The following is a 16,464-nucleotide window of genomic DNA, read 5'->3' as shown; positions in this document are numbered from 1 at the left end:
AGCTTTCTGTTGCATCATGGTTTACACAACTGTTTTTAACTTTGATGATAATAATAAATGTTTTATGAGCACCAAATCATCATATTAGAATGATTTCTGAAGGATCATGTGACACTAAAGACTGGAGTAATGATGCTGAAAATTCAGCTTTGCATCAGAGGAATAAATTACATTTCAAAATATATTACAATAGAATACAGTTCTTTTAAATTACTAATTCACAATAAAACTGTATATTTTGATTTTTTTTTTTTTAAATTCAACCTTGGAGAGCATACGAGACAACTTTTCATCAAAACATCAATACCTCAGAATTTTAAATGGTATAGTGTATATTGCAATAAACTGTTAATGTAATAATGAATAAATAATGATTAATTACTAAGCAAATATAAGCAAATATTTTACAAAAAAAAATCATTTCGGACCATTTGGATTTATCCCCTAAAATATTCTGTAACATTATGTTGGTGGGAATATTTTTGGCACTATACTAATTTTGTATTGTATTAAAGTAATTTCTTTTTTTACTAATTATTTTTTTATTAAAATACTGTTAAAAAAAAAAAAACTTTCCTGACAATAATTATCTAATTAAATAATCTTTATTTTTTTTTCCTATTATTATTTTATTTTTATTTTTTTTGACCCAACAATAACCGTTGTTAATGAGGCAAGCAGATGCAGGGTTATCAGCTAGTGTAGTCTCAAAAGGGCCAAAAAAACAAAACAAAAAAACAGCTAGTTAATCACCCCGGCTGATATATTGGTCTATCACTGTTTTTATGCCACATCTACCTTCCTACAATACTAATCTTTTCTTCAGGTCGGCCCCAGTATGAGGAACACCCAATGTACAGCAAAGTGTCTTCTGTTGCTCCTCCTGTTTCTCACCCTATTCATGACGGCCACAAGCCGAGCTATGCTGGAGACATGCCCAAGATGGCCGCCACTTTCTCTGTGCCTCAAGCTCCGCCTCCCAGTAGTGCTACTCCCAGCCTAAGCAGCTGCTCTACAGTAAACTCAAATACTAAATCTTCTTATCCTCATATATTTTGTTGATCACTGATCACTGTACGGTGTGTCTTCAATGCATATCTTATATATTGAACAGCCCAGCAGCCCCGGAGATTACTACAGCCCAGTGGACAATGAGCTGAAGGTGGAGCTGACTGAGAAACTGTTTTCCTTGGACACACAAGAGACAAAGACTACCTGCAACCAAGAGGTTAATAAATATTCAGTCTGTAACATTAATAATATTGTATTAATATTTAATATTTAAAGGGATAGTTCACCCAAAAATGAAAATTCTGTCATCATTTATTCACCCTCAGGTTGTTCCAAACATTTTTTTATTTTCTGCTGAACTCAAAAGATGTTTTGAAGAATATGGGTAACCAAACAGTTGATGGGCCCCATTGACTTCCATATCTATCCCTTTAATATCATATATGTTTAAACATCTGCAGATGTTGCTTATGACTGCACACTGCAATTCTTTTTGTAAATTTTCTAGTAAATTGAACAAATAATTACAATTACAAATTAAATTTTGAAGTTTTCATACTTCAATTTAAAAAACGTACTCCATTAATCTTTTAAACTTCAAAACATCTTTATTTGCAGTGAGACCTCTCTCAGTAATCTGCAATCAGTGGCTCAAGCCTCCGTTACTAGCTCTAAAATGACGTTTTGGAATTAGCAACACACACAATAGTGATTTAAGGACAAAAACTTGACAAACGTCTTGAAATACATCAACTGTATAAGTGGAATAATTGACTCCGGGCCTTTGAATTATTGGAAAAAGAATGCACATCCGTGAAAAAAATGCACAAACTCCGCTTCGAGTAGTGGCCGCATTACCACCTCGAATGTGCATTATTTTTCTAATAATTCAATGGCCCGGAGTAAATTATTCCTTGCATATCTTGTGGAGTGCTTTCAGAGTATGTATTTATTTGTCATATTAACTGTTGGAAACGGTGCGTAAAAGTGGATTTCAAAGATTTCTTATCCCGTTGCACCCTCCATAGGCTATGATCAGGGACTAGTCGACATCAAGCTTCAAGCATCATGACAGAGCATAAAAGTTGACTAGTCGATTAGTCTGTGCAACCTCTAGTCAATATTAGATTTAGGGGGTGGGGGAAACAGTTGTTGCATGTTTCTGACCATGACCTCTTCATGACCCTTCCAGACTGACTTGAGTGATCTGGACTTGGAGACGCTGGCTCCCTACATCCCTATGGATGGTGAGGACTTCCAGCTAAATCCCATCTACCAGGAGGAGCCTGTATCTGAGGTCGGAGGCCTGGTAACTAACAAGCAGAGTTTCAGCAACATTACAAGCCTCTTCCAGCCCTTGGGGTCGCCTTCAGCAGACCCCTTCCAGCCCAACATGAGGAGAGGGGATGAGCAGAGCGTCAACGGAGGATCTGTGGAGTCATGGCCATCTGTTCCCTATAGCAGGGGTCCCATGCAGATGCCTCCTTACCATGATCCCACCAGCACCCCACTGTCCTCTATGGGAGGGCGTCAGAATCTGCAGTGGCCACCTGACCCTCCATTACCCAGCAAGGCTGGAATGATGGATCCTTTAGCTGCAAAGCGTTCATGCCAAACCGTGCCAGCAAATCGAATGCCATCTTATTTGCAAAGGTAATTCTGCATATTACAGAATGTTTCTCTTGGTTCAGTCATAGGATTTGCATTGGATGACACCTGTGTTTGTTTTGCAGACCCATCGAGAACTTTGCGCAGAACTACAGAGATATGAGTCCAGCTCGACTTGTTGCTAACAGTTTCAAGCGCTCGTTCACGCAGATGACCACGGTTGGTTAATTTTTTACTTGAAATGGCATGATTTGCTAAGTCTTCAAATATACATTTCCAGTCAAAGGTTTGGACACTACTTTGTACAGTTTAGAATGATTATAAATTCATTCTAAAAACTACAGGAAAAAACTACCTTATATTTTATCTTGAAAGAGTTCCAATAGGCTAGCCTGACTACGTCAGACTTCGTACTTCTGCTCAATTTCAGTTCGCTTCTGTACTCAGTCTGAGATAGCGACCGTTTTCCCCGTTTTCCTCCGGCCTCAAAACAGCCAGCCAATCAACGAACAGAGGGCGGGCTGAGAGCCGTGACGTAGACGCTGATTACCATGGATGCGTAGATTTACTTCACATAATCTGCAAAAGTCGTTCAGAGCCATGTTCACTCCGGTATTTCGCTTGATGGTTTTGTTTTCGCATCATACATGTGTTTACAGTGGAAGTTAGATGCGGCTGAGCATGCGCATAATAACACACGCCATAACCAAACGTTATGTGATTGGCTTACGGGTAACCAATGATTTTAAACTTCAGACAAGCACCCCCCACGAGAAAGAAAACGCTTTTCAATTATGAATTTCTGTCTACGAAGCAAAGCGAAGTAGCAGAGTTTGGTATTACCAGGCTACCAATAGCCACATTTGACTGTCAATTTGTGAACACAACTTGGATAAGTTATGACAGGTAAACGTCAGCTGTGTCAATTTCTCATTTTTAATAGTTCTTTTAGTCGATTCTATTGATGTGTGAATAAAACATTATTTGAAGTGCACCTATCGTTCAATAGTCAATCAATAATAATTCAGTAAGCTTTGTGCTTTGTTGATTTTTATATGAAACCAACACTGAACTTTCAAATTCTGTCAATTTTAGAATGAAATTATAACAATAAATTCGCTCTTTAATGTGGCGTGACAGATCGTTGTAGTCGTAGTCTTAGTTGTAGTATAAGCAGCTAACATGAAATAAACAGGAATGAAGGTATGATGAAGAAAAAGCCATTCAATGTCTATGCCTCATTAGTCAGCTAGAAAAAAAATTACTTTAGAGAGGAGCATTTAACAAAATATAGGAACAATATTTCAAAATTATAATACAAATATTTGAAAAAATAAAAAGTTTTAAATAATTTTAAAAAAGTGCCTTAAATGTGCAATTGAAATGTTTATATACAGCTCAGTTTTATTCAAGTGTTGATTAAATGAATTTGGTTTTGATTTTCAGCTAAATGAAAACTTTAATTTCGGTTTTGGTAAAAAATAAATGTTGATGCATCACTATTTTTTAAGATCATGACAAATGTGAATTCAGTCTGGTCCAGTATGCTTCAGTCAAGTATATCCAAACATTTGCCTGATTGTATTATATACTTTTTTTTTTCAATCCCATATTTGATCATTTTTATGTTTAAATGGTATGTCTTATAGTATAGTCTTATATTATTCTATATGTTTCAGGTTGAGACACCCGCCACTAAGTCACAACAGACAGCGTGGAAGAGACTTCGGCATGAGAGTTGTGCCGTCATGGAGAGGAAATCACTCAGCACTAGCGCTTTGTCAGGTATTACACTGAATACATGTATATATCACACACAAGTATTGAAATCAAAGTTTATGTTTTGATTTAACTTGTAGCTGGTTGGTTTGGTTCATGGTTTTTAACTATTTAAAGGCACAATATTTAACTTTTTTGCTTTAAAAATAGCAAAAATCACTATATCTATGTTATATATTTTTTTTAGTTGTGTACTTACATTATCCCGACTGTTTCCAACAACTTTCAAACCAGGAGAAATTTGTAATTTAATTCGAGAAACGTCCCGTTTCTTTATTTCCGTTTTGTCGCCGCCAATGCCGTCATATCCGCGTTGTCCCTGGTTTCCGCTCGTGCTGCCATGGCAACCAGAGCCGTCTGATAGTAACCAAAGCGACTGACGCGGACAACTTTGTAGTTCACAATGTCTATTTGCACGCTGTTGTTGTTTCGTTCAAACATTATGGACCATGGCAAGCAGACTTTGGATAAAAAAAGGAGAACTAAAACGAGAATCAATATCAGCGCGGTGTTTTCGAGATGCCTAGAGCTCCCATAGACAGTATATAAACGAGAGCTCCACGTCCGAGACTTCGACCGCTCCTACATGTACTTTATTAAACAGGTGAGCACATTTACATAAAACTAATCAATGTTTTATAGTTCAACAATGATAAAATGTCAGAATATGATCTGTATGTTATTCTAATGTTGATCTAGTTTACTGCTAGTCTCATACAGACAAACTAACACATACATTTCAACACATTCAAATGCAGTTTAGTGTGCTAGTGTAATGTTAGACCAAGTGAAACAGCGCTGCGTTACCTCACAAGTTTAATTTGTCTAATAAACTGACCTGTGAGTAGTAATTCTGCGTGTAGTTCGGTAGAATGAAATGTCCATATTCCTTTTATATCCGCGGTATCGCGTCGCGTTTGGAGCTGATAGCTGTCTCTTAGCAATCCCGAACTGCTTCATATCACAGTCATGATAAAAGCATCGATGTATTCAGTCATCCATAAACATTATTAGATCGGTCGGCTTGACGTTGACGACAAGATCCATAATTCTTAGCAAATGTTGCGTCATCAATCTACACCTTTGTTATTGTAAATAGGTTAGCGACCCCTAGTGGCGAAAAATGCCATACTGTACGTTTAACGAAGACTTTTTAAAAATGAATGGAAAAATACTTCCAGAACCAAGGCCGCTGAAAAAGTAGACAGCACTGTTGCACTTTATAGCAAAATGTTAGGAGATTTTAGCAGCTGTCTCACAGAAGATCAATCAATAATCAAATGTATTTATACCTAGACAAAGACATGGCCCATAATAGAGGAATGGACCACCAGCACAGGAAGACCCAGTTTTCGGATAATCAGGCAGCAAAGCGCTACCGAGAACAGTGTTGTAACTATAGAGAGTTCAACATGCAGCCTTTCTCCAAAATGGATGGTGAGCTCTTAAATGATACAATCACACATCTGCACTTGTACTTTATGCACTGTTGATGCTGATTCTCTGAACTGGTTGTGTTCGCAGGAATTGCGAGTCGTCTTATCGGGCCCTCCTTCGAGACCTACTCTCTGCCTGAACTGACGCGTTACGACTGTGAGGTCAACGTCCCGTTGCAAGGCAATCTTCATTTGCTGCAGGGCTGTGACCTTCTAAGAGCATTAGATCAGGCCACTTAGACCAGTTTCTACATTAGCCCACAGAAATGCAGTCCCGCTTTACCCAACCCTATCACTCATCTCACAATCACCAACTTGACAATAACCATCCCAGCTTTAGCACACCACGGCTTGAACACAGTCATGCTTATACACCCTCTCACAGTCATACCATACCTACAGTACCTGACTGCATACATGACAAATGTAGCTGTGATTTTATTTTTATTTTACATCTTCATAAATTATATACATGTGCTATTTTTTTAGTTGCGAGACAGTTTCTGAACGAATTTAAGTATTTTTGGAGGAGTTTAAATGTTGTGTTGTCTTCGGCTGTTTGTCTGCTTGTCAGATGATTTCATTGAAACTGCTTTTAGCATATTTCCCTCGTCTTTTTCTCTATCCATGTCGGACAAAGCAAGAAAAAAAAAAAAAAAGAATCTACTGTAAGCTACTTGTTTTTAAATGTTCTTAACTTCTTTCATTTGTTCTAACTTTCCTACCTCTGACACATCATTAAAGACCCCATGAGATCAAAATGTCAGTTTTGAGCTTGTCTATATGCTAGTGCAGTGGTTCCCAACCTGGAGTCCAAGCCTCTTTATTAAATAATCAATAGTATTAACAATAGCTTCTCTTTAGTCTTCATTCATGTTCTGCTCTCCTTCCACTCGCTTCTCAACACTTCCCTCACACAAATGGGTTCGCTCCTAATGAGGGGATATTGCCAGATATCACAAAAAAGCAAGCTGGTTTATATATTGTGCTTTAGGTAGGATTCTCAAAACAAGCCCCTTAAAAATGCATTATAATAAGCAGAAATGGCAAAACCGTATTCTAATAAATGAAAAGGCACACTGTAAAAAATGATTTTTTGGTGAAGTAAATACTACTGAAAAAAAACAATGTAATTTACATGAAAAAGTTAGTTCAGGCAAGAATTAAAAAAAACGAAGTAAATTCCATATCAGTACTTAATTCAAGCGAGTAGAAATGAAAGCGTAAATATCAACTCAATAAAATTAAGTAAAAATTACTCAGCTTTTCTGATACTGGGGTTCCCATCATGCACTGGACCTTGAATAATTAATGAGGTTAATTTTTCACTGGTTTCCAGCTGTATTTACACTGTTTTATCATTGCTTTTGTTGTCAGGATTAGTAACTTGCCATTTTGTGACATTTCGAGTAAATTTTCTGCTCAAAATGACACATTCAAACACAAAAACGATCCATCAAATGTTACCGTCATTGTGTATTGTCTACCAAGTATTGAGGTCTTTGCATTCACATGAAGCTTAACATCTGACATGCTGTAGAATAAATTACTTAGATAATCTAAGTAAAGCACATTCTATAAATGACTGGTATAATTCAATATTATTGTGTGAGTGAAATGTAATGCAAAGGAAATTTCAACTAAATCGATATTAATCAACCTTTTACTAGCCAAGTTAAAATTACTTATTTTCTGTGTTACTTTCACTTAACTAGGTTAAGTAAAGTTTACTTAGTCCATATTCCAAGTAAATTTAACTTAAAGATTTCTAATTAAAGCTACTGATGAATATGTTTAGGTTTTTACTTGGCAAATCTTTGTAAATTTACTAGCATTTTCTGAGTGAAAAAAGTTGCCTAGCTTTTTTCAAGTAAATCCTACTCCAAATTTTTTTCAGTGCAGGAAATGTAATTTATCATGAATAAAATAGTTCAATGTGAAAAAAAAAATGAATAAAAACAATCAAATGACATGGATTATTATAATAAACCAACATATTCAATACACAAGGAGAGGGGTCTCAAGGACAAAAGGTTGGGAACCACTCTGCTAATGTACTACTAAAAGCTTGACTTTTTTAGGAAAATGGAGAAAAATATTGATGACATCATCCTGCACTACATCAATTTTGTCAAATCAGATTATCTGAATGAGCATGTCTTTCTCTCTGCAATAAGCTAGTAAATAGAAAATCATGGTTCAAGACTGTAACATAACATAAAGGCACTTTATATATAAAAAATAAAATAAATAATCTTCAATATTTCCAACCCAAACTTCCTGTTTCAGCAGGAAAACTGTGCTCGAACGCCGTTTCATGGGGTCTTTAAGCCTTGTCTTCACTGACCACTTTTAAGGTTTTTGTTATTCATGTGCCTTTGTTTGATTCGCAGCGATACTGTGTTTCTGACTCTGATCTGTTTATTGCCTTATAGTGGAGACCACTTTAAATACATATATTTTTGTCAATTTAGCTGTAAACATACATATTTAAAGGAATATGCTCTAAGATTTCTTCTATAGAGTTCTACTTTGATGAAAAAGTTAAGCAATTATTTGTTCTGGTACTTTGTCTTGTCTACTCAGTAGATGTGAATCAGAGTCCTTATAGAGTTTGCAGTGCTGGTGTCCTGTGTGTGTTCTTGGTGGCATTTTCTGGAAATATGCAAATGCATATTACATTTATTGGCAGGCCAGTACAGTTGGGTTCAAAATTTAGAAAAAAAAAAAAAAAAATTATCTGTTTTAGATATGTAGCATATTGGATCCCTAATTTTAATCTTAGTGATCTCTTGCGTTGTTTAAAGATGGTGCTTTATGCAGTCTGACCCATATGCATACATAACTTGCATCTTTTTATTTGAATTGCCCTAAGGTTGTCTTTAAAGTTGAATCCTAAAGCATCCAAATTGTCTATTAGTATGACCGCTGCAATATGTAGTAATGTAGCAAGAACTATGGTTGTTGATTTGTCTGTACTGTTATGCTTACACACATTCTCAAAGAACTTTAGATCTTCTGTTAAATTCTAATGTAAATCTAAACCCCTGGTGAAAAAAAAGTGTGACATAAGATTTAAAGTAATTCAAGGTACAAAGATAAGGTTTGGCACACAATTCAGTTTTTAAAGTAATAGCCAGCTTTTTGTGAGCAGACTGGAGATGTGTTGCTTTATGATGGATTAGGGAAAATATTGTTTCTGAGAGAGTGGCTATGCACAACTAAGCAAATCTAATACAGCACAGGAGTGAATGGCACGAAATGTGTCTAGATCTCTAAATTATATTATAAGATTATATGAAATTGTGCTGGTTTTTAAGATGTTATTGCATTATTTTCATTGCTGTTTTAACCCCCCCCCCCCCAACTATAGGTGTCATTATCTGAATTAAAAAAAAAAAAAAAACATTGTGGAAAAATATATACATTTTAAAATGTTCATCATCATATTATTTTTATTGATATTTGATATTATAAACAGTAAATTATTTTACAATTCTCTTTACATTTGACATGGAGTTAAATAAAATATATATTTTCTTAGTGTTTTGTTTTTAATTTTAAAATTATTTATTTTTATTCTACATTTTTATTATATGAATTAAGAATGAGCTTTTTATCAATTCACAAACCCCTAAAGCACTTAAAGTTGTAGAATGTAATATATATTGTTTTGTCTTTGTATTTTTATATCAATGTGGTACAAAATTATTTTAAATCTGTGTGATTTACACAGGCTAGGTCAAAAGTAATCTAAAAGTATTTAAATAGTAGTCCTATTATATTACCTTAAATGTTTAAGTTACTAACTACAATTTCCGTCGTATTCTGTCGTTTCATCTGTAACGCGCTACAATTTGTAGTTTTAAAACTAGATTTCACAGACTAGATTTCAGTAGACACAATATGAGAGTAGGAAAAAGACTGGTAGACTGATAACAAATGTCCAAGCTTTGCAAGTATTCCTCATCTTGGATAAGGTGGAACACTCTTTGTGTCTAGGGAAAACTATATTGTTGTTCCCCCAATAAACCATCTACATTGAATTGATTTTTATGGCTGGGTCAGAAAAATTCACATACTTTTAAAAAGCTTGATTTTTAGTAAATGGCAATAATTTCATATTTAAACTGTCACAGGTGCTTTAACATTAGCAAATCTAGGTCACTGCTCATTTAGTCACTCAAAACTATGCTATAAAGCAATGCTTATTACTTGAATCTTCAGATATTAATGCCAACGGAGGAAATGGTGAACTTGTGGTCCAGTCTGTAGTTTTCTCAAAGCAGTGCAGCCATGATGATGATGATGTTACAGTGAGAGTTGTGCATTTGAATGTGCAGAGAGTACTGGTAGATGTATGTCTGTCTAATATCTACTACTATGAAGGTCATTCACCAGACTGAGACCCCCGCGAACCCATTACGACATTTGAATTTTGAATGATACTGCCCTTATTTGCCCGATTGGTTTCATGGTTATTCTTCAACTTTAAAGACAACATTAGGATGCTGATACATAAATTAGGCAGATTCTCATTAAAAAGTAAGCAAATACACATTTTAATATGTTAAATGTATATTGACATTATTATAATACTGTTATTATGATTATTGTTGACATTACTGTATGGGAAATTTTACCCAATAAGTTGTATCTCTGCACTGATATCTTATTAAAGCATATCAATCTTCTGTTGCTGGTTTCTTTTTCGTAAAATATCACTCTTGTGCTTCTCTGTAACCCATACATAAAATTACTTTGGCGGTATGGTACATTATTTGGTAATACCATGGTACTTCAAGGAAGGGTCATAACTTAATTTTTCAAGTGCATGGATGGGACAACGTACCAGGCTTCACTACCCGCAATGTGCCTGCTCTGGAGTACAAGCAAAATCAAGGTATACTCTGATGGCACAAGTCCAAAACAACATGGTATTACCATAGTAAATGTACAAAAACATGGTATCACTTTTTTAGTTTTAGGATCTTTAGTAGCCTACTTTATTTCTGTTAATTTGCAAGGCAACATTCCTCATTTTCTTTTTCCCCAGCTTTATTTCAATTAAAAAATTTCAAATTTTTTCAAATTTTTTAACAATAACACTGCTCATCCAATCAGAATTCAGAGGCAAAGGTGTCTTTTATAAAACACCTTTAGAAAACCTTAAAGCATTTGACTCAACTGTAAGCCAACTACAACATGTAGACACTGTACATGTATACATTTGTTACTTCTGTAAAACCTGCATAAAACCATTAAATCCTTTCAATAATGTGCCTCCAGCTTTGAAACAAATCTGCAGCTCAGCTATTCTAAAAATAAATGCATCATCAATCACCATTAAGCTGTGTGCGTTTGGCTCTGCCACAGCGGCAGTATGTTATTTCTGTCATCTCAATGGTATGTCACGGCTTAACTTGTTGAATTTTTTAAATAATGACAGGAGGACGCACCTCCTAACTTCTCAGAAACATACAACAACATACAACTATTAAAGTAACTGACAAAAAATGACAGCCACATTTCACTAATGTGCTGACAGGATAGATAGACTGGTTTAAATTGACTTGAGCAAACAAAGCAAACCGTGTAACTCCTGGACCCTGAAATACAGACAGACAGGCCTCCCTTAAATGTCCCCACTAGCTATTGCTCTGCCCTGGAAAATAGCCTAAGGATGTTTGCCAGTACTGACATGCTAATTAAAGGAAATTTCCATTAGCAAACTCTGTCCGTCTCAGCCATTGCAACAAAAAGTGGCAGTTTTGATGCCAAAGGGCATTATGGAGACTTTGTAAAAACCTCAAATAGTGAGAACGCAGATTAGAAAGGTAAAATGCATACGTTTGCATACAATGTCGGTAATGATCCTTTCAACCATTATAGGATGCCAAAATGGGTCTAAAGACCAGTGCCAAATCAATTGGTGTCCTTGGCTAACCCGTAGGTTAGCTGAGAGTTATCATGCACACAAACTCAACGAATGTCCTCCTCCCTCACCACCTGTGGAGTCACTTCTGTGCTGAGATGTTTGCTGGATGTTCGCCTAGCCAAACCTCCTCTCTCATTTATTTGTTATTGTCCTTGTTATTTCTGTTTGGAATATGACGCACATCCCTTCCTCGCTCTCCATCTTCCAAAGACAAATGGACACAAATGGAGGTTGCCTCACGCAGCTTCCCGTCTTTGCACAGGTACTGTGTCTGAGGCACTGTATTAGCAAACACAAAAAATTGTCAAAGAAGTCAACCTGAAGTGCAAACCATTAACAACACCTCGCTTAATGTCCATTGATCCATAACGTGCATGCTGAGAGCTGCCCAATTCTAGACTAAGCATGTTCATTTTCAATTCAGCAATGCAGCAAATGAAATAGTCTAAAGGTTTTGGATGAGCTTAGATTTTAGACTGCATAAATGAAATGCCTGTTGTCAATACTCTAAATATGTCTTGTTTTCTGTGTGTGAATAAATACACATTTTGACAACATATATTTCCAGCATAAATGAGGTTGTATGGTTATATAGATATATAAATTAAAAAAAAGAAAGAAAAAAAAGAACAACAATCATAATTCAAAATGCAAATAGATGTTAGCCAAACGGCCATTCAGAATGCAAATGGGACATAATTGCTGGCGAGCAGAATTTCGGAAAGTATTCTTCAATGCAAGTATAAAATAGGAAGTTTTTAAACTTTAAATCTTACATTTCTTAATAACATTGAATAATGTTTACAAAACTTTAATTTAAAATTTCTTGTTGAATTCTACATTAAAAAATATCATTTGAATACACATTGATACTGGTTGATTACAACCGTAGTGCTCCAAGGTGCATCAAAGAGTAGCCTTCTATGGTACTATGGTGATTTGTTTACATTTGCATTTATTCATTTAGAAGACACTTTTATCCAAAGCAACTAACAGTTGAGGAATAAAACAAGCAGTTAATCTTAAAGAGGAGTGCTAGCCATACAAAGTTGCAGGTGATGTTTTTTTCATCCATGCCGAGATGTCTGCCAGGCAGTCTGAGATCCATGCAGCTATTGTGGGATAATCTGGTTGAAATGAAAAATAGAGCTATGTGTCATCAGCATAGCAATTGTAGGAGAAACCATGTGCCTCTATAATGGGTGTCAGTGATGTAGTGTTTATAGGAAGAAGAGGGGGCCTAGAACTTATCCCTGGGGTACCTCGGTGACCAGATGATGTGTTTTGGATACCTCCCCTCCCCAGGCAACCTTGAAAGACCTACCTGTGAGGTAAGATTCAAACCAGCAAAGTGGAGATCCAGTAATGCCAAGTGATGAGAGGGTGGACAGAAGGATCTGATGATTAACAGTGTCAAAAAAACAAACAAAAAAACAGATAGATCTAGCAGAATGAGGAATAATGATTTAAATCCTGATTGGTTAATGTCCAGCTGGTTATTCTGTGAAAGGAAATATGATACCTGGTTAAAAACAACCAGTTCAAGTGTTTTCTCTAAGAGTTAGAAGAGGAGAATGACAGGCCTTTAACTTTCTACACGTGCAGTGTTTAAAGGTACAATTATGTATGAATTTCAAAAATCAAAATATCCAAAAACCACTTGCACAGTGTTATATATTTCTTTCAATTGTGTACTTACATTATCCTAAATGTTTCCAAGAATTTGTAAATTCAGAGAAATTCACAATTTTAAATGGTGCCCGTCCCGTCACTTGTTGCCTGTCAATGACGTAATATCCACGTTATCCCTGGTCAAAGAGTATAGAAGTAACAAGAGGCGAAACTCCGTTGCAGTTTTGACAACAGCCACTAGGTGGCGCTTCGGTAGCGCGGCCGCCATTTTGGACTGAACCAACGGCTTTACCGTTAGCACAACTACTGTACAGCATTAACATTATGTCTGGAAATAATTGGAAACAAAGAAAACAGTGTTCTGCCATCAACTGCAACAACTACCAGTGTACAACCAATCAACTAGCATTTCATAGATTCCCCAAAGATCTAGAGAGGTAAAGTAGAAAAGGTTTTTATTAACTTTAAAGTGAGCTAACGTCAACGATAACAGGTGCTGTAACGTTAATGTAAGCTATCCCATAACCGCAGTAACAGTTTGCTAATGTTATGTATTTGGTCGAAATTGTCAAGACTTGAAATTGGCTTTTTAAATCGCATACTTTCAGAGATATATGAACACCTAACCTGGCAAATGACCGCTTTATTAATTCATTGTTATCACTAAATTAACCCTTTAACTTTTTTTCGCATAAACATGAAAATCACTATCCAAACTTAATGGTTGTAATTCAGGAATGCTTTGGAATTTAGACCTATGGTTGGTCTTGTTTTAATTTGTCAGATTATTGTTGAAGTGAAATAAATTATGAAAGTGAAACAGAAAAAAGTTATATAAGTTTGAGTTTATTAAAATGTACAAATTTAAAATATAATTATTTATATTTTATATAAAATATATATATTACAAAATATATTTTACTCTAGAACTGCAAGAAAATGAAAGCAAAAAATCTGAACAAGTTGTGTTCCACATTTTAGGTTGATATGTTGATATTTCGCTCCCTCACCCTTTCTGCCGTGTGCTCTACGTTACACGGTTTGGAGCTGCGCGCTCTTGCTCGCTCGCTCTAGATTCCGGGTGATTTTAGCTAATTTGTGGGCATCAGGGAGCCGCTATCAATATGCGGGAGACTCCCGGATCTTCCGGGAGACATGGGATGTCTGCTCTAGAGATATTAAAAACTAGAAACTACTTTTTAGTTCATTTAACCGCTTTTGAATTTGAACCGGTATCGTTCAATTCTATGACAGCTGTGTTGCGTTCAGTCCAAGATGGCGGAGCTGCAGCTCTGCGCATGGGTGAGTTTGTTGCAATGGAACGTTCTATTGAGTTTCGCCTCTTGGTACTTCTATACTCTTTGCCCTGGTTTCCGCTTTTACTGCCATAGTAACCATGGTGACAGGTGTGGACAACTGCGTAATGTTTAGTGGCACAATGTTGTTGTTTAGTTCAAACATTATGGACCATGGCAAGCAGACTTTGGGACAAAGGGAGAACTACAATGAGGATCAATATCGGCGTGGCGTTTTCGAGATGCCGAGAGCTTCGCGGCAAACTTCGACTTGACAGAGCTTCACGGCTTGACAAGACGCCGCTCTTGCATTTTACTAGACAAGTGAGCAAATGTACATAAAAAAAAATCAATGCTATATAGCTCAACATGATGAAATGTTAAAATATGATCAGTATGTTATTCTAATGTTGATCTAGCTTACTGCTAGTCTCATACAGCCAACAAACTAACACATAGAATAGCATTATAACTTTCAACACACACTCAAATGCTGTTTAGTATGATAGTGTAACGTTAGACCAAGTGAAACAGCGCTGCGTTACCTCACAAGTTTAATTCGTCAAATAAATTGACCTGTGAGTAGTAATTCAGCACTTGCGGGTTGATCGGTAGAATGAAATGTCCTCATTCCTTTATATCCGCGGGACTCGCGTGTGGCGCTGATATCTGTCTCCCACTAGCAATCGCGACATGCTTCATACCACAGGCATGTTAAAGGAGAACTCCAGTCAATTTTAACATTGAGCTCATTTTTTTCGATTTTCGAGTTCACGCGTGTGATCATAGGTAACTAACTAACTGCGTGAACTCGACAATCGACTACTGTGGACTTAGACCGAAAACAGGAAATAAATACAGGTATGTGCGCTGGCTGAATTAAGTTCATTTTTATTCATATCTTTCACATCTACTGCAGTCAGATTCACCGTGTTCACTCTGAAGGAATCACTCACATTGGCTGTGCACTTGTAATGACACATCAAGGATGTTAAGAGGCTAAAAGCAGGTTTAAAACTTGCCCCATTGAAGTCAACAGGGTGCAAATTTTAAAAAGAGGATAACACGGTGTAGGCAACACCGATTTTTGTCGTTGTTCTCTGTACTGACAGCACTCCAAATTTACAAAAAAATGAGCTCAATGTTAAAATTGACCGGAGTTCTCCTTTAAAAAAACATGAATGTTTTCACTCATCCATAAACATTATTAGATCCATCAGCATGACAGCAAGTTCCATGATTCCGTTTATCACTGCGTCATCAACCTATGCCTTTGTTATTGTTTATTATTGTATTTGTTACCTATGCCTTTGATCTGTGATAGGTTCTCTGCCGGATGATACGGGCACTAGACTGCAGGTAGACAGCTGTAAGGTGCAATTACTGTTTCAGCAGTTATGCACAAAGAAATCCAAGGGACCTGATGGGATCTCTTCACAGCTTTTGAAAACCTGTGCTGCAGAACTTACTCCAGTGTGGTGTACACTCTTTCAGCGTTCATTGGATTCCTGCGCTCTGGAAAAAAGCTGTGATTATTCCAATTCCAAAAAAGTCACATCCGTCCGAGAACAATGATTTTAGACCTGTAGCGTTGACATCAATAATAATGAAATGCTTCGAGAAGTACATTGTGTCCTTATTGAAAAGTGAAGTAATGTCAAAACTAGATCCATGGCAGTTTGCGTACAGACAGGGCAGGAGTACGGATGATGCAGTAGGAAGTATCACCCATCTAGTATCTAAACATCTGGACGATTCAAAAGCA

At 36.3% G+C, this 16,464-nt stretch overlaps 1 protein-coding gene across 1 annotated transcript in view; it reads left to right on the top strand.

Annotated features, from left to right (window-relative positions):
* epas1b (endothelial PAS domain protein 1b) overlaps positions 1–7,823 on the top strand; it is a 49,057-nt gene extending 41,234 nt beyond the window's left edge. Inside the window, exons 10-16 of the mRNA XM_084092256.1 lie at positions 827–1,017; positions 1,115–1,228; positions 2,204–2,664; positions 2,745–2,838; positions 4,299–4,404; positions 5,695–5,835; positions 5,923–7,823. Of these exons, the coding sequence (XP_083948382.1) occupies positions 827–1,017; positions 1,115–1,228; positions 2,204–2,664; positions 2,745–2,838; positions 4,299–4,404; positions 5,695–5,835; positions 5,923–6,074 (1,259 nt within the window). The 3' untranslated portion in view covers positions 6,075–7,823. The remainder of the gene's footprint in view (positions 1–826; positions 1,018–1,114; positions 1,229–2,203; positions 2,665–2,744; positions 2,839–4,298; positions 4,405–5,694; positions 5,836–5,922) is intronic.
* The last annotated feature ends 8,641 nt before the right edge of the window (positions 7,824–16,464 follow it).

The sequence above is a fragment of the Abramis brama genome (assembly GCF_963993115.1).
Source record: "Abramis brama genome assembly, chromosome: 19".
Classification (NCBI taxonomy): domain Eukaryota; kingdom Metazoa; phylum Chordata; class Actinopteri; order Cypriniformes; family Leuciscidae; genus Abramis; species Abramis brama.
This window is presented reverse-complemented; position numbering and strand designations above follow the sequence as displayed.